The following is a 22,667-nucleotide window of genomic DNA, read 5'->3' on the forward strand; positions in this document are numbered from 1 at the left end:
AGGAACTATTGATCAGGTTATTCACCTCTATATGATTTCACATACATTTACAGTAATCAGGAGGTCTTTGCTCTACTTGGTCTCTATAGACCTAAAAGCGGCCTTCGATTCAGAGGACAGGGAAAAATTATGGATGTCACTGCTGGGCTTAGGGGTTGATGTTTCCCTAGTTAAAGCTATAGCCAGATATGGCCAGAGTGAGATACGGGATGGGAGGGGAGTGTACAGACAAATTCCAGGTTCAAAAGGGCATCCTGCAAGGCTGTGTCTTGGCACCAATACTTTTTAGCCTCTTCTTAAATGATGTGGTTGACTATCTCCTAGAAGAGCAGCTAGATGTTCCGTTTCATAGCCGGAAGGAGGGTCCCAATATTATTACTTGCAGATGATGCAGTGCTTGTGGCGCATACAGAAAATGCAACCCACAGGCTACTTGGTCGCTTTGCAAAGTAATGCGAGGAAAAATCACTGACTATCAACTGTAGTAAGACTACAAGTGTGGCCTTGCGGCCACCTCCTAGTCTTAGGCAAAAACTAGTGATTGATGGTGAACCATTTGATGCTTTCCAAGCAAGCACTTTGACTACCTGGGTGTGCAGTTTTTGGATAACTTAAAATTGGACAGTCATGCACGGAAGGCGGCTATAGTCTTAAAGCAAGCAGCTGAGGCAATATTGAAGTTTAGGCACAAGACTGGCGCCAGAAGTATCAGTATCATCTTGGAAATATACCCCCAATTGCAGTGGCCACAGCGCTCTATGGGGCACAGCTTTGGGGACATGCGAACACCAGTGTGCTACAAGTAGCTGAGAATAATTTTATAAGATCTTTATTGGGGTTAGGGCCAGGAACCCTCTTGAAGGCCCTCTTTACAGAGCTTACCCCTGGTACCAGTATCAGAACTAGCAGCCGTAATGCCAGTATTATACTGGGTAAGGTTAGTACGTAACTCTAAGGCAGTAGTGTATTTGAAAACTCTCAAAGAGGTCACTTCGAGTGCCGGGCTTGGGGGGCATTCGTGGGGATTCACGTTAAAAAGGTCCTAGGAAATCTTCATCTAGAGGCTTTGAGGGCAGAACCCTGCAGAGCCAGACAGGACACTGCGAGTCACGTCAAATACTGGTACCTCAAATTTAATAAGATGAGGGTATACCAGGAGCTTAGGCCTGAATGAATTACAAGCTATTATTTTAATAATACCTATGATCCTGTCACTATAAATCACTTGGATCTGCTATACCCCAAACTGAAGCTCTCTCTGTATATATAGAGGTGTATATATATATATAGATATATATATGTATATATATATCTATATATATATATACATATATAAATATATATATATCTTTATATATGTTGGGTATTCTGCCACTAAGAGGTTATCAAGCCCGTAGGCTAGTGGCTGAACTGAAGTATTGTGATTGTAGCCTTGAGGAGGTAGACAGTGTTGCCTACTTCACCTTGTTTTGCAGAAAATGTGATGCGGCTCGGCGACTGTGGCTTTACCCCCTTTTTAAATCCAGTGTGGGAAGCTGTGCCGAAGCTGCACTAGCACTTTGCGTAAGGCCCGGCAACATTAATGCACAAAACTCGGTAGCCTCATATATATGGGCTGCCTGGCCCTGCTTGAGAGAGTTACCAGTCAAGCTGGGATTGATGGAATCATAAGATCTCTCTAAGTCCACAGCCTTTGCGTTTCTGTGTAATGTAATTAGTTAATCCTTCCTTTATAAATGGGGCCGGCCTCAGTAGTTACATTTAATGTCTTGCCGTAGCTAACTGTTGTATGCACAAGCACTTCCTTCTCGTATCTCCTTTCAATTTCTTTTGTACAACGAGGGTTGGCCCCAGGAGTTGTTTTTCAATGTCTTGTCTCTAATGCTTTCATTTTCTTACGATAATGGCATTACTCCTAGTCCTACTCCCTCGCCTTCCTTTTAAACCAATGAGGCCTCCCGCCTCCCCCCTAGACCCTCCCTTTCCCTTTTAAAACCGCCCCCCACCCTTATCTCCTCCTGTACAAAAACCAAGCCAAGCAGCAACTCGGATAGTCCGTACCGGGAGGGCGGGAGGGAACGGAAAAGGAAGGCGAGGGAGTAGGACTAGGAGCAATGCCATTATCGTAAGAAAATGGAAGCATTACCTCCCGTCCCTCCCTCGCCTTCCTTTTAAACCAATGAGACATAGCAAGAAAAACACAGGAGACGGACACTGAGTTGCAAGAACTATTATTCATATCTTGCACCAAGGACACCAAAACACCCTACCCCTATTATCTCATAGAGGATAAGACACGGTGACCAAAAAACCGACTCCAAATTACCCAAGTCCGAAAACCTATAATGACGCACAAACGTCAAAGGAGAAGCCCAAGCGGCGGCCCTGCAAATTTCCACCCCGGAAGTCCCCTGAAGGTCGCCACCGTAGCCGCCATACCTCTGGTAGACCGACCCTGAATCCCTTGAGGAGGAACCACCCCTTTCAAGGAATAGGCCAACAAAATCAAAGATCTCACCCACCGACTCAAGGAAGCCGTGGAAGGTTTCTCACCTTCACGTGCCGGACCGAAAGTAACAAAAAGGGAAACCCCCATACGAAAAGGAGCCACCACCCGTAGGTACTCCAATAGAGCCCTGCGTACATCCAACAAATGCAAACGGACCTCCTCCCCAGAGGAGGGCTCTCGACAAAATGAAGGAAGAATAACCACCTGACGGGAATGGAACGAAGAATTGATCTTTGGAAGAAAGGAAGGCACCGGACGATCCGAAGTAAAGGCTACCAAAAAGAACGTCTACAAGGACAGATGGCGCCAATCACAGTCCCCCAATGGCTCAAATGGGGCCACCGTCAAAACATCCAAAACCAAAGAAAGATCCCATGAAGGAAAAGAACGTACCGGGCGAGGAAACAAATTAACCAGACCTTGAAAAAATCTAGGCATCAAGTGCCCTTCATCCTCAAGAATACGCCATGGACCTCTGAATGCCGGAATCGCCGCCCACTGTACCCTCAGAGATGCTACCGACAAACCCAATTGTGCACCGTCCTGCAGGAACTGCATCACTTCCAAGATAGACGCGCAGGTAGGATCCAACACATGATTCAAACACCAAGAAGAAAAAACTCGCCACTGTCTACCAAAGGAAAGTAAAGTGGAACGTCGCCTGGAAGCCAGCAATGTAGAACACAAAGCTACTGGTACCCCCAGACCCGTCAAGCCACGTCGTACAACTTCCAGGCCGTCAAGTGCAACCTCCTCAACGACACCACTGTGAGGCAGGGAAACTCCAGGGGAGACGGACAAAGAGGGAGAGGCCACATCCTCCCGTCTGCCATCAGCCCTAACAACAGGAACCAATTCGCCCGTGGCCAAAGAGGCGCAATCAGGATAACCCTGGAACCCAGATCCCTCACCCTCAACAGAAACGCCCTGAGAAGTTGAAATGGAGGGAATGCATACAAAAGACCCCTCGGCCAAGGACATGACATCCCGTCCACCTCCCAGGCCCGGGGACACCAAAAACGGGAGCAGAAGCGATCCAACTTTGCATACTCTGCTGACGCAAACACACCCAGCACTGGAAGCCCCCAAAGCCGAACCAGATGCAGAAACAGAGACTTCCGGAGGGAGAAAAGTTGAGAGGAAGGAATCACCCAGCACAGTAGATCCGGCCATTGCAAATCTCTGTGAAACACTCCGGACCCCTGAACCCTGTCCTTCAGAGAACCGGACCCCGGCGCCCACCTTCTCCAGAACCACGTCATCAAGCACAGGAGACGGAAACGCGCCCAAGGAACCAGAAATATCACCGACGCCAAAGGACCCTGCAGACGTAACCATAGAAGAGCTCGTGGTGCGGTCATGAATACAACCAACTCTACCAAGGACGATAGTACACCCAACCTCTTCTCTGACACCGTCACTAAGCCTAGAAGAGTCCGAAATCGAGTCCCCAGAAAAACCAGATCCCGGGACGGAACTAAATCTGACTTCTCCCAGTCGATTAAAAACCCCTGGATTTGCAGGACCCCCAGAACCCGGGCCACCTGCCTCTGCAACAGGACCCGTGACCGGGCATGAATCAAGATGTCGTCCAGATATGGATGAATAAACACCCCCCTGAATGCAGCAAAGCCACCAGGGGGTCCAGCACCTTCGTAAAAATTCGAGGAGAAGATATTAGACCGAAAGGTAGAACGCAAAACAGGTAGAGTTCCTGATCCACAGCAAACCTCAGGAAACTCTGAGAAGACCTCGCCACAGGCACGTGCAGGTAAGCATCCTGCAGATCCAGCGACACTAGAAAGTCCCCATGCCTGACCAAAGGAAATATAGTCTGAATAGACAGCATGCGGAAATGCACCGTCCTGATCCAAGCATTCACATCTATCAGATTGAGCACTGGACGAAATCCCCCTGAAACTTTCTGCACAAGAAACAAGACCGAATAAGTGCCCTGACCCCGTTCCTCCAGCGGAACACGGGAAATGGCCCCCTTAGACCAGCAAGTCCCGAACTCCGTCCAACAATGCTCTCCTCCGTGACCCCCCTGAAGGTAGAGGGGTGGGACGTCCCCCTGAATCTGGAGGTACTACCCCAAAATCGATGACATAACCATTGTCCACAATGTCTAGCACCCAACGATCGTCGACACTCTCCACCCAAGCAGAAAGAAAGTGACTCAGCCTTCCCCCAACCGGCCCTATGCTAGGCCCACAGTGAATGACAGGACCCCTACTGAATCCACCCAGGATCGTAGGAGCCGACTTCTTAGGGGAAAAACATGGCTGAAAACGCCATCATCTAAATGAAAAGGAGTGGGAACCCATATTCGGAGAAGAACGGGAATGTTTCTTCCACCCCTTACTGGAAGAAGAAACCCCTTTATAAGCCAAAGCATGCTTCCTTGCTCTAAATGCCTTGGAAAGCCTGGATGGCAACTGCACCCCAAACAGGCTACGACCTTCAAACGGCAGTCTCAGCAAGGCCGCCTTTTCCCCTGGGTCAGCTTCCCATGAACGCAACCAGAGGGACCTACGAGCACCAATCAAACCACCAGAGGCCAGAGCCGAAGTACGGACCCCATCCGATGACACATCCGCCAACAATCTGGCCTGCTGCACCAAACCAGCCAGGAGCTCTGAACATTCAGCCCCTTCCTGAACAGCCACCGCCAGCATATCAAAGTCTTGCACCAACGACTGGGCCGCATAAGCCGAATATATACCAGCCCTTAGCGCCAGATTCTCAGCGGCAAACGCCCTTTAAAGACCAGAATCCACCTTACGGTCCGAGGCATCCGTCGGCACACAATCCTCCGGATTCACTGCCGTCTTGCCAATCAGGGTAGCCAGAATTCAATCCAGGTGGACCGAAGGAGGTAACACCTCCTCCCCCTCAAGCAAATATAGTTTCTGCAGGAAGTGTGGAACCTGAACTTTATCCACATCCTTCCATTCTTGAAATACCATATCCTTCACAGGTCCCTGAAAAGGCATGGCAAACATGGCAGGCGTCTGATATTGTGGAAACAAACGAGAATCCGAGTTCGAAGGTTGAAACACTGGGAAACCCAAATTGTCCCGAACAAGTGCCATCACCTCCCACATTTCTTCACTGGATACATATTTACCCCCAGATGATGTAGAAGGGGTCTCATCACCCACACTATCTGATGAGGACTTCCGTGCAGCAGCCGATGTATGAGAATTTATAGACTGACCAGTCCCGGCCACCCCTGCGTGAAGAGCCCTGGTAACAGCCACCACAATCATCTCCTGCACTTCAACTCCAGACATGAGGGGAGTACCCCTATCCGGTAATTGTGACCCCCCAGGAGTGGAAACTCCAGCAGCACCCTCCTCCTCCTAGGAGGAAGAGGAGACAATCCTCCGTCTCTCTGCCAGACCCATAAAATGCATACTCCCCATGTAGAGATCTTCCTAGGAATCCACCAAACCTCTAAAAGGTCAAACATAACTGTCGAAGAGCCCTGGCCATAAAACAGCGGGCAGAACGCCCGTCCTACCTGAACCTCGTCCAAAAATCGCCATTCCGCAGTTCCCCGCCGCTCTGCAGCGCGGAAACCCGGAAATCGACGCCCCAGCCACAGAGGACCGGCAGACCCCGTCAGCCGGCCCCCAGTCCGCGTCTTCCCGAGCAGCCCGGCTGCTCGTCACAGGATGCGACCAGCTGCAGCACTCCTCGCGGAGCTCCGCGTCCCGAGGAGTGCCTCCATCGTAGACCTCCAGGCCCCGCCGTGCAGGTAAGGGAAAAGAAAACGTCTAGCGTGGGCTAGACAAAAGAAACAGGAGGAGATAAGGGTGGGGGGCGGTTTTAAAAGGGGAAGGGAGGGTCTAGGGGGGAGGCGGGAGGCCTCATTGGTTTAAAAGGAAGGCGAGGGAGGGATGGGAGGTAATAATTGTTATATGTACAAACACTTTTTCCCTGGGTCCCCCTTTCAAAGTTCCCTTTGTATAGATGGGGGTTGACATTTGTAGTCGTAGATGGTGGTACTGCATTTGTATATACATGTGCAAGGTGTGGTTTTATGAATAAATGAACTGCCTTGTGTGGTGCTGCTCTGTCGCTGTTGCTTCTTTATCTAATGATTACTTGTTTTTATATATGCTAACTATGTTTTTATTGTTCTATGTATACTGTTTTATAGTATTGTAAGGCTTGTAGCTGAAACAATAAATAATAATAATAAATAAAGTGGGTAGTGTGGTGACTTTACTCCGAAAGCCCCTACTCTGTGGGTGTCAGAGGTAGCTTTCTGTAGATGGAGGCAATGTCAGAGATCATACAGGGCCTAGACTTCTTTAATGAGCTAGGCCTTCTTGGATCTGGGAGGCCTGCTGTCTTTTGTGCTCCTGAGGCATGTAAATAGGAGGCCAAACTCTTGATCTTTAGAGAGCAGTTCCAGACCTGAGTGCCAGTAGGATTCAGAAGTTTTTGAGTCCTTGTGTGAGTCTTCTTCTAGTGGCAGGCACTGGTCAGAAGTCAGGTTTTGTCTTCCAGGAGGGTCTTCATTTTCTGATGGAGTATTCCACGTTCAGGAATTTTCTGATGAGATTGTGGTTTGGGTGCCATATTTATCCTGTGAGCTACCCAGTGACTGAAGAAAATCTACTATTTTCTTCCACCTGCTGCAGTATGTCTTTGCCTTACTATAAAATTACTCTTGGCCTTACCGTAAAATTAGCCTGGTTGCTCTGTTTCCACATGACAGAAACCATCTTCCACCTGACAGGCCTTCTACTTCTTGGCCACTCCCCTACTACACAGGGTCCCTCTGCAGCAAATGCACCTTTTCTGCATGTCCCCCACCCCATTTTTCTGTTTTTTCTGGACCCTATATTTAATGGCTTTAGAACGCTGTGCATTTTACCATTCTTAAACAGTAGCAATATGTTTGTGCTTCCAAGCTAAACATGCCCTGCACCCTGGGACTCCCTAGTTGATTTAATTAACCTATCCATAGTTACATTATAATAGTGCCTTAAATGCACCTATGGCATGGAAAGCTCAATGACATAGGTTGGCTACAGTGTGTATATGCATCACATACTGTACATATATGGCAAAAATCTATGCCTGCCAGGAGCACCACATTGCTCTGTCTGGGCTGCAGTTTAAATGCCCTGCAGAGACACATGGCTGGAAAAATCCCTTTGCTATTTAGAAAAAGCCTGCTTTTATATATTCACTAGTCAGCACTTTACCCTGCCTTGTTTGCCCACAGTACAGAGTGCTAATATATCAAAATAGGGCACACCACATATAATCGGTAATGTGCCATCACAGTGAAATAAGACCTAAAAGCTATTTCACTTTGTAGGCGTGACCTCAGATATTACAACAGGCCTAGGTGGGAATAAAATCTTTATTTACCATCCCCGCTTATGAAAGGGTTAAAAAAAATGCTTCAAAATTACTTAGTGCTTATTTTCTAAAATCTGACTTAATGGTGAATTCAGTTTTTGGATCACTTAAGCAGAAAAGTAACTTGTACTTTAAGATATCTTGGTGAGAACTGCCTTAAAACATGTTCTGCCAATCATCACACTTCCAGATTTGGAATAAACATCTTTGACTGGGAGAGAACATGGCCGTGTCTTAAAGGGTGGTGGGGCGGAGTAAATATCTATTTGCACCGGAATAGGGCTAATAATTGGTCCACTAATTGCACACTCTTCATATATTTGCCTGCATCATTTTCGGCAGGTAAAAGCATGCGTAAATAGTGCAAGGAAGATACAATTGCCAGGTTTACACATTTCTGAACTGGAGAAAACATCCTGTTATTCCCTATTCCAAGGTTCAGAAAATACTGAACCTGCAGTGTCTGGATTTACTTAGAGTAGTGATCACTTGGGAGTGATTAGGGTGAAGATGTAGCAGTGCCCTAAATATTCATAAACTAGAGATATTGCTTTGTTTTATAAGGCACGGTCACAAACCTCTTCCTAATTTACTTTGGAACCTTTAAGCCTGATGCTTTGTTAAGGTATGGCCTGCTCTGATGCAGTATGAATAGGAAATATGGTATTGATGCTCCAGCAAATGCAAATCGTCATATACACAGAGCACAATTGCTTTTAAAATTCGTTACCAATTTCTTATTTCATAATACCAGTATAAACCAAATGCTGCTATGGTTTCAGATCCACCTGCTGTTTTCGGGACTGATTTGGTGACAGTTTGCTGGGAAGAAACTAACCGGAACCAATAAAGCTCATCTTTCAATAGAGGTGACGTTTTAAATGTGCAAAATTTACTTTACAGAAATTACGCAAAATGACCACAAAAAAAACCAATGCATGCAATCAAAAAAGCGAATCCGCTACCACATTCCTAAATATTTCTATTTTCCATGCTCCATTTCCAATAGCTAGACAACGTTTGTTGTTATTTAAAAGACTCCTCACCCACCAACCTAGTTAGTGGCATGCTTCATCATAGGGATCCCACGGCATCAAGGGTGTGCTTCATCGCCTGATTACAGCGGAGCGGGTTTTCTTTTTGAGCGAATTCCAAAATAGAAAAAGAGAGTTAGAATTGTTTTCAAGTTACCCATCAATATGGTGTACTTTATTGCTGGTACCCTTGGATAAGATTAAAAACAGTGATGGATGTGCTATAAGGACCAATGTGCTGTCACAGCCCTAGTGTAGATCGACATGTTTCAGCTGTTTCATCCTAGCTGCCCTAAAAAGGTCAGTATGGCTTTCTTCAGGACCCCTAATGTATACAAAAAGTTTGCAGTCCGTCACGTACAGTTTTGTGTGCAAATTAACTCCATTGAGTATCTGGGGAAAAATATATACGGAGAATAGAAACCTAGGGCATCATTCCCTACTGTGGTAGATAAAGTAACAATGAACAGTTCTAAATATTATACAAGCCATACACTGTGCATTCCAGCATTATGGAACCATATCCCAAAACACCTATAAGTGTGCTTCCGGATAGTAGATCATCACTCTCGGTTGTGTTTTCTTGTAAAACAACTATGCAACATCAGGCATTAATAAGCAAAATACATTTCAGGTACAGCACTATCTTCGTGACAATTTTTGGGTGGAAGGATGGATTTCATGCTAAAACGACAACAGCTTGCATTTTTATTGCATTGTTCCTGTGCTCTCTTGATAGGATTTTTACCCAAATGAATTCTCAGTTATACAGCATAGATAATTGTGTAATTCACACTGCAGACATACTATGCAATGCCAGAAATGAAATAAGATTATGTTAGCCTAAATGAAATTTCGCCTAGGCTTATTTATTATCCATTTGAGTGGAGAGATATGTAGGACCATGGACCTCAGGCTGCCCTTTAAACAAATACTCTTTATAGAGCCATTTCTGACTGTTTACAAGCATAAATACATGTGAAGACTGAAAACAAATATAGAAACATCTTTTCCTGGCCCTGCTCCCTGTTCTTTTTCTGCAGTGCTTATAATAAGTGCCTGTGCCCAAAGTGCTGCACAGGGCACACGTGGCTGGTACTATAAAATGTCAGAGTGCAAATAGCAAGGGTGCGCAGTCCTGAATCCATCTCGGGTCTCTTTAGTTCACTGCCAGACACTTCCTGCCCCCTTATCTGACTCTTACAAGTTTCTGCTTTCTTCCTTGGTGATGGTTATTCTGTATTTTTTTCCACCGTCTTTTTGTTTTGTTTGTTTTTCCTTCTGTTAGTCTCAGGTAATGTGGGATGTGGAGAATTAAGTGCCGGTCCCCAAAAATAAGTGATGCTACCCCCCCACTGGCAACCACCGGCTCAAATTAAGCACTGTTTATTTGATATCTATCTATCCGGCTTCTACACAGCTTTTTGTCTTTGTATAAATGCAGTATGCTTCTGCTGGGGCTGCAATGATGGATGTGCATTTCGATAGTGGTATCCTGGCCTTGGACATCTTGAGGATTTTAGGGGCCCTTGGTCAAACGTATTTTGGGGGCCCCTGTTCAGAACAGCTTTGAATTTATGATCCAGTTCAGCTCTTTCATGCACAGGCACGTCCAAATTCCAAAATATATTTACATCTAATACTCAGGGATAGTGACGTTGTAACATAGCAGTAGCTGACTAATGTCACTGCAAATCTCAGTGACACCCTCAAATTTCTCATAGGTGAGGTTCCCTGTTTTGAACAAAATTAAACTTTTTTTTAATGGTTTTTGCATGAAATATAAACACAACAATTCTTAGCAAACTTTCTGTAATAGACACCCACACATCTACCACCTCAAAAATAAATTCAAGGAAAACTTTATTTTTAACAGAGCTGTTTAAGAGTTGTTCACGTTTATCAGGGCAAGACTCTCTGTAGAACAGAGCTGGATCTATCAGGGTCTCCCTGAAAGGCTGGAGGCCCACTTTGCCCATGCCTTAAAACGTCTTTGTTCCCACCCCTTTTCGAGGCACCAAAGTACTTTCAGGAGCATTGGCTGAAAAGTTCAAACTTCTTAAATGTAGGGATGAGAGAAGGGTGTTGGTTGACGTGTCATTTATTTGTGCTGAGTACTAGTGCTGTGCGTGAAGCCTAGCCAGTATGCTCCGGACTTGACACAGCGGTCTTTGAGCGTGTCTTATGCAGGTGTTGGAAAGGGAAAAGTGTGAGAATAGGCTTGCAAGTTGCATATAAGGGTCACTTAGGCCCTGCCTGTGGAAAAGCAAGCATTGTTTTTGCTTTTCTGAATTCTCAGTGGTTTTTGATGACTTATTTTAATGGGAATGGATTCTGTAGTTTACATGTCTGTACTGAGGAGCAGGTACATTGACTGTATTTTTTAAAAGACTGAAGTAGCAGGCGTGGTGCCAGTCAAGATCTGAGAATTCTCCTTTGAATGAATAACCTTATTTTGACTTATGGTATGGTTGTCCCAACCCATGGATTACCCAGTGTGCAATGCAGAGGGCTGTAAATGACATTCTTCTCTCAAACAGTCACAGACCTTTTAAGAAATGGCAAACAAGGGCAACTACCCAGTGCCCCCAGCTTCCAGGGGGTCCCTGGGAAAGTGAACATTTTCTCTATCTTACTTCTGTCTGTTTCTCTGTTTCAACCTTTAGCATATAATTAAATATTGTTTGGCATCACAGAGATTAAATTAGCGGGAAATTGGTCATACAATCCACAGTTGTTCTGAACAGTGGCCCTCAAATTATCTCTTGCTCAGGGCCCCCAAAATCCTTAAGATGACACTGCAAGCAGTAAAGAGTGCACTTCTCTGAAAAGACGGGTAGTGTTGTCCCATCGTTCTAGGTTTTGGACTTGTCTGACTGTTGCGTTCTGATTTTTTGGTACTAGACAATTCATTTTCTAGTGTATTTAATATGGGGACTCTTTGCATAATCTAACCTTCATATCACTAGGGCCAAATATGCCTTTGTCCTTTGTGAGATGAACAGAAGGGAATGGTTCACTGGGGCTTACCTCTGTTATTGTAAAACTTCATTTTTAGATACCTTGCTGACCATACTGGGTGGGAACAATGGCCTATTAACCTCTACCTTTATTGTCCATTCTGTATGGCCTTATTCATTGAGAGAAGTGGACACCTATTAGAAAGAAAGATATGGACATCTCATAATTTAATTAACCCTGAGAAGCATACCAGCCATCTTACTCATCTTATATTCTCACAAAATGTGTGATTTAATGTTTGGTGCTGCCTCGTTGGTCCTAATATAATCATTAATAGCAATTGACCTATGAATCACCTTATTATTGTCAATATGAAATATGCAGGCATATTGCATTCTGTGCATATTTTCTATAAAATACTGCTTGATAAAGTCATATCTCCAAGGACTACTGATGCACAAGATATTGGATCTTCATGTTATATGGTGGGCCTGGGGACAGTGAGACTCCAACTCACACAGATGGAGACAACTGCCCTAAAATGATCCCTCCACCTAGTAGACTGCAACAAAGAATTAATTCATAGCCTCAAGTATTTCCCTCAAGACCATGCAAGAACATCTGTTAGCCACATCAGAAGTAGGCTAACAGTGGAACCAATATCATACTACCCTAAAAAAAACTCAATATCAAGGTGATCTCCAAGATTTCCCCACTAGTTGATCATTCTGAAACAACAAAACACTAATCCCAAGTCAAATCAGAACACATAGAACATATGTAAATCTAACAAAATGATGAACTTTAATCCTTATGCAGTAACTAATTATGTCTGTTTGGTGCAACAACACAACTTAGCAATGGTAAAGACATAAAGGCATGGAATGGGGTTATATGCACAAAACCTGCTCCTGTTCCAGTGGGTATGACAAACCACCACTTGCACAATAAGCGTTGTTGGTCATTAACCAGCCATTCCTTTGACTTTGCATCACCACAAAATGTGACAGTATTTATCCTGCTCTGCCCATCCCATACTAAGGTCACACGCAACATCACACCATGGATAGACCTCATAAGGCGAAGGCCCATCTACCAGGCTTCTGAATGCAGGCCCTGAGATCTTTTGCACCATGTTCACTACAATCACAATATCTATAACAGTATCTAAGAATGTGTTTACACTAGCCTGATAACAGGAGACACCAAAAATATATACCCGTTTTCTTCATAGACAATTCTGAAACTTGGACCACTACAAAGAGTTCATAAATTCAAGGAGACATTTACTTTAGCCAGTCTTAACTTCAGATCCCTCAGATTCAGTGGAGCTGTCATAATCCAGACCAATGGCAGAATTGGGCCAGAGACCTTGCACAGATTAAAGAAAAGCAAAGTGAACACACCAAACCTCTCATTAACTCCGCATTATCACAACCAAACATACATTGTCATAGCTACATATCAACCATTTTACATCAATGTCTTACCTCTCCTGCCTCAGTTCTCAACATCTCAGGTCTATAACACAAGACTGCAAGTCATAAAGGCCTCTTTTAAACTGCTGTGCACATACCAATACTTCCCTTACCCAATGTAAAACATCTACCCACAGACCCTGCTCAGGCTTTCTCCTCACAATACATCTGACCACCGGGCTCCCTACACCGAAGTCAAATACAGCAAGTCCTGGTGGTTCAACAACAGATCATTCATCATCCCTAGAAACAGTAAAGCTAAGAGAGGGGTCATGATAGCAGTAGCCTATATAGCTGATCTAAATGTCTCAAGGCTATTAGTTAAAATGTACTCCACGATCAGCCATAACAACTAGGGACATTCTTAGCAGAAAATGTAACATTCCTAGATGAATACTTAGAATGTCTCTCGCCTTTTAAGCCCTGGTAAATACAGTAGTGGTCATGGTTGAGCTCAGTATGTGAGCTGAGACTACTATCTAAACTAGGAATGGCTATCCTTGAAAATTTGTAAGTCCTAGCCTTCAACGAGCCAGTGGTGATATCATCAACTGCGCATGTGCATCAAATGTATGTGCAAATTTTTGCAATTACAGCTTTAAGTTCTATATTACAAACATAGAATAATGTAGCATTCAGCAACGTTGCTCTCACGCTCACACCTTAATTTTTCCACAAATCATGAAATTCATAATACAACCACCATGTGAACATTTTAATCCGTGTTCTGAAAAAATCGTAATGTTCTGCCGTTTGAATTTCATTAGCGGATAACAATTGCTATTCATAGCAAATCATTTAATAAACAACCCCAAGGATGTTAGGTTTTTGACGTCACATGGAGCATAAACCTGCTGCTTGTTGTTCCAGAATGATGAAAGCTAACGATGTTAAAGCACAGCAATATAATCAAGCACCCAGCATCCAACATCAAGAACAAAGTCCGGATGTGCATTCCTTGCCTTCAATTGCCAGGTCAACCAAATTTGCTCAGAGCCAGCTTCCAATTCTTAAGACAACCTCCCCAGGCACAGTCCTATCCTCCAATGCCTAGACCTTTGTACATTTTGAGCTGTATTGTTCTCCTTGAGATGTATCAGATCTGTCACTTTGTCAGAATCTGAATAAACATTACCCTATCCGTATACCGTGATTACTGTCCTAATTAAACAAAACTGGTCTTTTGGCAGATAACGAACATTTAATGTTTTCAAACTCAACGTCATTTATTTTTTACAATGGATTTCCAATGTCTAGCAGATGCTAGTTATGTGTTTATTTTAGCAATTTTGAAAGAATGAAAGGCAAATTGGTATCACTGGGATTAAAACCTGAGGCCAGAAGCTCAAAAAAATATCCCTGGAATGGATGTCTTCATCCAGACTTTGTTGCTTATTTAGAGGCTGGAGCTCTGCACTCTTATTACGTGAGGGCGGTAGAGGGATGTCCTCAGCTGTTCTAGTGGACTAGTCTGATATATATTGAATTATTACCTGCCTGATGGAGGTCTCTGCACCTTCGGAGAAGTCATGGTCGCAACTCCTCTAAAGGCAGTATAGTTTTGCTGAGTTGCTGCCATGTTTAATTTTGACACTGCTCTAGTGGACTAGTCTGCTATATATTGAAATATTACCTGCATGGCGGAGGTCTCTGCACCTTTGGAGTAGTCATGGCAACAGCTCCTCTGAAGGCAGTATAATTTTGCTGAGTGGCTTCCATGTTTAATTTCGTCCCTCAGGAAAAGTTTTTTGTTTTTTCAAAAAACAAACTCCCAATGGATTATAGCCCTGATACTTTGGGAGTTTTCATCCAGCAGTGGGGGATATTTTTTTATTTTTAGATCTGACGTTAACTAAGAACTTTTTATTTTACTAAAATAATATTTCTATTATATTTACTTAAATGGGCTTTCAGCCACCTGTCTTTATCCATTGGTCTGTTGTTGTGTCATTCGCGTTTTCTGCCCGCTACAGCATAAAGCATGGGGCAGTGGTACAGCCTATACAAGTCACTGGTTAATGTCACTTTGAGTAATTGCATTTTGCACATCATCATACAAGGAGTTCACCTTAGTGCCTGTGTTGCATAATGTGGAAGTAGGACACAATTAAAGTGAGTACAGGGCACATTTCAGCTTTATTAGTTCCTGTCTCCTTCCAATGCTGTTGTAAGTTCTGTTTGTATGGACTGCTCCTATTTCGCAGCATACCATAATGTGTTCCTGGACTCAATTTCCACAATGGCTCTTTGATAAACTTTGTCCAGGACAAAAAACAGCTATATATGGTGTTTATTTTGCAGCACACTTGTAACAGTTTTATTTAAACATAGGTGGGTGTAATTTGGTTTTTATTATCTAATATGTATACTGTGAATCCTCTTTCCTTCCATTTTTCTTTCTTTCCTTCTTTTTTGCCTTCATTTTTCCTTCTTTCTTCCTTTTTTGCCCTCTTTCCTTCTTTTGTTCATTTTTGGAAATCGGGTATCTAGTTGGTAGAGGTTTGCACTCTGTCCAGGTAGGGACCACAATCCTAGTCAGGGCAAGTAAGATGCACACTATGCACCTATGCACCCCTCTGGTAGCTTTACACAGAGCAGTCAGGCTAAATTAAAGAGGCAAGGTGTAAAGTATTTGTGCACACTCACCGTGAAAACACCACAAAATAAGTCCACACCAGTTTAGAAAAATAGCCAATATTTATCTGAGACAAACAAGATCAAAATGACAAAACTCCAACATACACAACGCAAGTTATGAATTTTCAAAGTTTAAGTGAAGATGCAGTGCTTAGAAGACAGTAGCTCCAACTGGAACTATCTGGTTGCGCTGGACAGGGTCAAATTCAAAAGTGCAGTCTGACCACAATGGAGCACGGACTGGGTGCATGAGTAATGCAGACCCACTGACAGTACCTTGGTTGCGTTGAGGCTCGGTGAAGATGCGTTGATCCAAGGAGGGGATTTGTCGTGCTTGCAGGAGATGCATTGTTTCCTGATCGGGCAACGTTGGTAATGCGCCGAGGTCCAGAAGCAATGAGTACTGGTTCTGATGCATTGGTGCTGCGCCGGCCAAGCTGCACTGCGTTGTAAGTTGGGATCATTGTGTTGCGCAGTCCATGAGTGTCTTGGGTGCAGGCAGCGGGAAAGTGGTGTTTTTGCAGTGGACTGCATCAGTTTTGAGTGACGTGTTGGTGTCACTTTGTCAGTACTTGTGTTGCAGCACCACACTAACCTCCAAGGGCCCAGGCCTGGATTTGGCACCACTTGACAGAGCAGGACTCACAGCAGAGGAGCACAGGTGCTAGTAGCAAGATGCCGGTGAGTTCTTTGATGTCCCCGAGACTTCAGAAACAGGAGGCAAGCTCAATCAGGCCCTTGAAGAAACTTTAGACTGCAGGATGTGGAAAGTTAGATCCAGTCCTCTCACTCCCAGGCAAGAAGTAGCAGGCAGCAGGCCTACACAACAGAGCAAACAGCACAGTGCTCCTTCTTCCTGGTAGGATGTCCTCTGTCCAGGAGTGTTCCGACTATATGGTGTCAGAGGCCCACAACTTATACCCAAATTTGACGTTAAAGTGGGGGAAACTTCCAAGAGTGGTTTTGAAGTGCCCCAGTTCCCTTTCAGCCCAGGCCTGTCTACCAGGAGGAATGTGGGGGATTATCAGTCCTTTGTGTGGGGTCAGGCCACAACCCTTTGAAGTGTGAGAGCCCCTCCACCCTTCCTGTCCAGGAAGACCCATCAGTTTGCAGCTGGAATACAGGGGGAGTTGAGTATCTTGTAGTTATGGCTATCTGGATAGAATGCACAAAGATAGCTGTCACCTAACTTTACACTGACCAGGTGTGGATTGGAGGCAGGCTAAGGCCAGGATGGTTAAAGTAAGAAAATGGCAACTTTCTAAAAGTGCCATTTTCAGACCTGTCATTTAAAAAACACATTTACCAAAAGTTGTGTCATTACATTGTGGGTTCAGAGACACCAAACTCCATTTTCTATCTTTTCACGATTGGAAATTACACTTAAGAGATGGTTTAAGGCAATCCCCATTCTAGCCTATGGGAGAGATAGTCCTTGCAATAGTGTAAAACAACTGTAAGAGTTGTTCACTACCTGGACATGTTAAACTTAAACGGACATGTCCAACTTTTTAAATAAATTGCACCCTGCCCTTGCTGCACTCCAGACCCTACCTTAGGGGTGTCTTACATGTAATAAAAAGAAAGGTTTGGGCCTAACAAATGGGTACACTCAAAACTGCACACACAGGTAATGACAGGCCTGAGGCATGTTTGACAGGCTACTGTAGTGAGTGGCACAAACCGTGTTGCAGGAACATTAGTAGCATTCGACTTACAGGCTCTGGGCACACACAGTAAAGTTCACTAGGGAATTACTAGTAAATGAAATATGCCAATCATGGAGAATCCAATGTTACCATATTTTAGACACAGAGCACATGCACTTTAGCACTGGATAGCAGTGACAAAGGGTGCAGAATCCTAAAGCCACCAAAAACGAAGTTCAGTACACAGTCAAAACAGGTCAGAAATTCTTTCCCTTTCCTTTCCTTCTTTTTCTTTGATGCATACTTCTTTCTTTCTTTGTTTCTTTCTGTTTGTTTCTTTTTCATTCTTTTTTCTTTCTTTCTCTTTCTTTCTTTTTTCTTTCCTTCATTCCTTCTTCCTTTTTTGCTTCATTGCTTCTTTTTCCATTCTTTATTTTTATCTTCCTTCTCTTTGCCTTCTTTCTTTCCTTCTTGTTTCTACTTTGCATACTGCCTTTCTTTCTTTCTTTCTTTCTTTCTTTTCTTTCTTTCTTTCTTTCTTTCTTTCTTTCTTTCTTCTTTCATTTTCTTTCCTTTTTGCATCTTTAGTTAGTTCCTCCTTACCCTTTTCTTTTTCTCTTTCTTTCTTTTTTGCTCTTTTCTTCATTCTTTTCTTCTTACTTTCCTTTTTGAATTTTTCCTTCCTTCCTTCTTTCTTTCTGTTTGCCTTCTTTCCTTTGCTCTTTCTTTTTGCTTTCTTTCCTTCTTCCCGTCTTCCTTTTTGTTCTTACTCTTTTTGCCTTCTCTTTCTTTCCTCCCTGTTTTCTTTACCTTCTTTCCTTTATTCTTTCCTTCTTTTTTTGCTCTCCTTTTCTTTCATTCTTTTTTGCCTTCTTTATTTGCTTATTGCCTTTGTTCATTTTTCCTTCCTTCGTTCTGCCTTCTTTTTGCCTTTGTTCCTCCTTTTCTCTTTTTGCCTTCCCCCTTCTCTTTTTGCCCCTTCCATCCTTTGTGCCTTCCTTTTTTCCTTTTTGTCCTTCTCCCTTCCTTTTTGTCTGCCTTTTTTCTTTTTTTGTCTGCCTTGCTTCCCTTTTTCCTTCATTCTTTCCTCTCTTGCCTTCTTTCTCAGTGGTGATCTTGTCAGCCAATGCCAGACCAATGCTATTTTTTATTTTTTAGGTCTGTGTTAGCAACAACCTTTTGGTTTTACTAAACGTATGTGTGACATAGTTACTTATAGAGGTTTTCAGGCAAACTGCATCCATTAGTGTATGATTGTTTCATTCACATTTTTCGTTCACGCACTCGAGCATGCTTCAAGGGGCAATGTTAGCGCACTTCAGCCATTGACTTACTTCACTAGGAGTTATAGTATGCTGTCCTTTCAAAGGAGCATGTCTACATCTAAGATAGTTTCCTTCAGTGCCAGAAAAACACTTTTTCCTTTAGCCATTGTTTTTAAGTTTAATGAGGCACCGGCAGCTTCCTGAACAATAAAGTGTCACAAAAACCATGACAAAACAAAACAAAACAAGAACTGCCTAAAGACTTGTGGCCAACCCCAAACCTAATGGCTGTGCCAATGCTTGTTTCCTATTTGAGACCACCAGGCCTTCACAGACTGGAAAAAAGTACTTGAAAACATACACCTTCCAAATGGTGCACAAATGGCCTGAGGTATTTCGGCTAACAACCTGATGTCCTTGGGTCCATCTGTTTAGTCTTACTCTAACTAGAAACCTGACAGGGTACTATGTCATGCTGACAAACTCTAAATAAGACCCATATTTTGTAGTAATGAATAGTGCCAGCAATTTTGAGGTCGGTCATTATATCATTTCATCAATAATCATAACTATTATGCTGTTGCTGCGATTAAATTATTATTATTATTATTTACCAGTTTGTTTCATGCAGTTTTTATGATTTATTTTATGTGTTCTACTTACCAACACTGTATCAACCTGGATCTTATAATGGTATTTTTTGTTTCTGTTACTGAGCAATTGAGCTATTGTCTAAGGTTAATACTGTTGCAAAATAGGTCAACATATAAAGTTGTGTGTAAATGTGCAATCTCTCTGTATCAAATATTGAATGTTTTCTGTTGCAAAAGAGTACTAACTCCCAAAACGAAGCTGAGCAAAAGGGCACATCTTAAACTACATAACATGGTGCTAAATAGCATCTTGCTACAAAATAACACTTTCTATAGTTTATGTAAACCAATTAGGGCTACCACCTGGCTGGTTTTATACTGGCTAGACCTGTATTTAGTATCCCTGCTGGTACAACAATTATTGTAAATTCAGAACTGTACTTTTCTTGCCACATAAATTGGTCAACCCTGTCCATAATTTTGTCTTTTCCTGCTATGTTTTGGTGGTCACCGCTTGCTACTGACATCACAAACGTCTGAACAGAAATTGGAAAATAAGCCTGGAAAAGTATTTTATTTTAATTTTAACCCAATTAAAAGTCTTGCAAGAGTTTTTGCCTCGGATTTCAACGAAGCTGTAAGGAAGTTAACAATAGCAGAGCAGCCTGAGAAGATTTATGGCCCTAATAAAGGAGATAAGCAATGCCCTGTGTGCAATGTCCTGAGTGCTGGCAAGGAGGGGCCCTGGAGAGAGAGACTCTGCAAGGCACAACAAGTTTCACATCATGGCTTCTAGGTTTGGCTACATTCTCCCAGAAAGGGCATATTGTGGCTTTTGTGAGCAGTGAGCTATACGACTGTGTGTTTCTTTTGTAAAATAAACTTATTTTAGGAGCCAGGGGTAAACGAGGACAGCACTGGAATAAAGCCAAACAAATATCATTGAAGGAGGTGGGAGGAACGAAATGCTGCAATAAAACAGGCAGCTACCAGCCTAAAACACCAACAGTGAAAAGGCAGCAACAAAGAAATAACAAAAAAGGCAGTTGCAGCAAATGATAAAGAAACAAAAGTGGAATAATAGAGTAGTTGATCACTGCTCTCAAACAGGAAAAAAAAGGGAGAAAAAGGCAGAACTGCCCACTAGCGAGACAGAATATTTAAAGGACACTGCAACCAACAAATGAAACTGCTTTAAGCCATAAGAAGGATACTTAAAGTATACACAAGGTCGAACGCTTTCGCTGGCCTAATAAAAGTTTCTGTCACTGAAGACTTTTTTCTTTTAAATCCCCCTCTTTCCTCTTCTGAAGTGTTGGAATGTATGTTATCAGTACATATTTAAGCAGTAAATGCTAGAAGAAATCAGTTAAAATGTGCTCTCCAGTTGCCTAGTGACCTCTGGCTGATAATTTAAGTAAGCAAAAGCAGAAAATTGATGTTAAAAATAATACAGGCGATTCCATATAAAATTGTAGTGAAGAAACAGGTTTGGGCCTTTTCAGAATATTAAATGTGAACAGATGGCTGGTATTTTTCTTTGGGAATGGTGGCAACCCTAAATCCAACCAAAGATGTTTAGTGCTGCTACTCAGAAACATACTTAAAGGATTTGCACTGCAAAAGGAAAGGTGTGGGGCAGATTGATAAAGGCATTTTGGAGTGGTCATCTTGCAGAACTCTTTCTTACATGCCTTCATGAATTGCCCTCAACCATCTGAAATGGGAGATTCATATACATTTAGTACAAATAGAAAGAGCTGTGTCCTCTTTGCACACAGGGAGCTGGACATTCCAGGGCCGGATTTGAAGGGTGTGTAAGAAATAATACACATCTGTTCTCTTCAGGTACAACACTCAGAACTCATAAATGTTGGTGAATCTGCCTATGTGGACTGTCTGACTACACCTAACACTGATATTATGCTTACGTTTCAGGTGGTACTGAAAAAGCAGACACAAAACCGTTACTAAATCTGCTCAAGCAGTCTGCGCTACGTTGGCCTGTATTGGAGTCAAATATCGGGGCTGAGGGCACGTGGTCAGAAAGGAAGTTCAACCTGCTCCAGACAACAGCACTGCTCCGCGGTCTATACAGCACCTCTGTTTTTATCCGTTTGTATGTGGCTCCTGATGAAAAAGGGTCCAACACGCATATTTTAAAGGTAATGTAAATCCCTGTGTAGGCGAGTGTCCTGTACCGTGGTTGTTTTTCATGTTTCTGCAAATGTTCATTATGCGCTGTTTTAGGTTCCGTACTTTAAGCCCAGGGCGTCATTTGCATAGTGCAATATATGATGAAGTGCACAATATTAAATTATTATTTTCACAAAACAGCAGTGCAAAAAATTGCACCAAACTACAGGTATATATTTTTATGGGTGGTTTCATACGTCTGGAAACATTATTCTGTCATTATTTTGCATTTTGTTCCTGAACTGTAGTATTTATAGACTGAGATGTTGGCCTTTAAGGAATGCTGCCGGAAGAAGTCTTTCAAGAAATCTTATCAAAGCTAATCTGTGAACTTAATGTAATGAGGGTCACAATTCCTTTTAAAATTACTATCCCGGGTGAACTAGAGTAAGAAGCAATACAGAGAAGGAACCTAAATGTATTCTAATAAATGGGGCACTCACTTTCATTCAAAGCAACTAACGTTTGATACTGTGCTGATTATATTTGTAATTCTTGAGATCGCTCTATGCCTGTTTTTAGTGGCTAGCATTTTCGAAGGACAGATGAATATGATTAACGTTTAAATTAGACAGGTCATGTAATTCCTAAAACTGAGTTTACGACCAAACCTAGAATTACAGGAGTTGCGAAATACTGTGCTCCCTTCCACCCCAATATTGCTTGAATTAACCTGTTTAATTTCTGGGTGCAAACAACCAAAAATAGGACATTTCTGTGGAAATTGGTACAGTAACCCCAATTCCATCTGTAAATCTTGACCATTCGAAATAATAATAGGCGAGTCCCCGTTTTATCAATACCCACATTGGTAGTTTGTAATTTTGGTTTTCAGATTACCATGAAACTTCAAATCGAGGCCCAAGTGTTGGTGCAAATATATGTGTTGTGTATTATAACTTTCAGAAAATGACCAAATCCAGCCACTGAACACTTAGTAAGTAAATGCAATCGAGTGTT

The 22,667-nt window shown here is 42.9% G+C and overlaps 1 protein-coding gene across 1 annotated transcript in view; it reads left to right on the plus strand.

Moving 5' to 3' along the window:
- The window catches only part of PHEX (phosphate regulating endopeptidase X-linked), a 1,559,577-nt gene that overhangs the window by 392,689 nt on the left and 1,144,221 nt on the right, over window positions 1-22,667 (plus strand). Inside the window, exon 5 of the mRNA XM_069204739.1 lies at window positions 21,450-21,676. Within this exon, the coding sequence (XP_069060840.1) occupies window positions 21,450-21,676 (227 nt within the window). The remainder of the gene's footprint in view (window positions 1-21,449; window positions 21,677-22,667) is intronic.

Source organism: Pleurodeles waltl, chromosome 8 (genome assembly GCF_031143425.1).
Source record: "Pleurodeles waltl isolate 20211129_DDA chromosome 8, aPleWal1.hap1.20221129, whole genome shotgun sequence".
Taxonomy (NCBI): Eukaryota; Metazoa; Chordata; class Amphibia; order Caudata; family Salamandridae; genus Pleurodeles; species Pleurodeles waltl.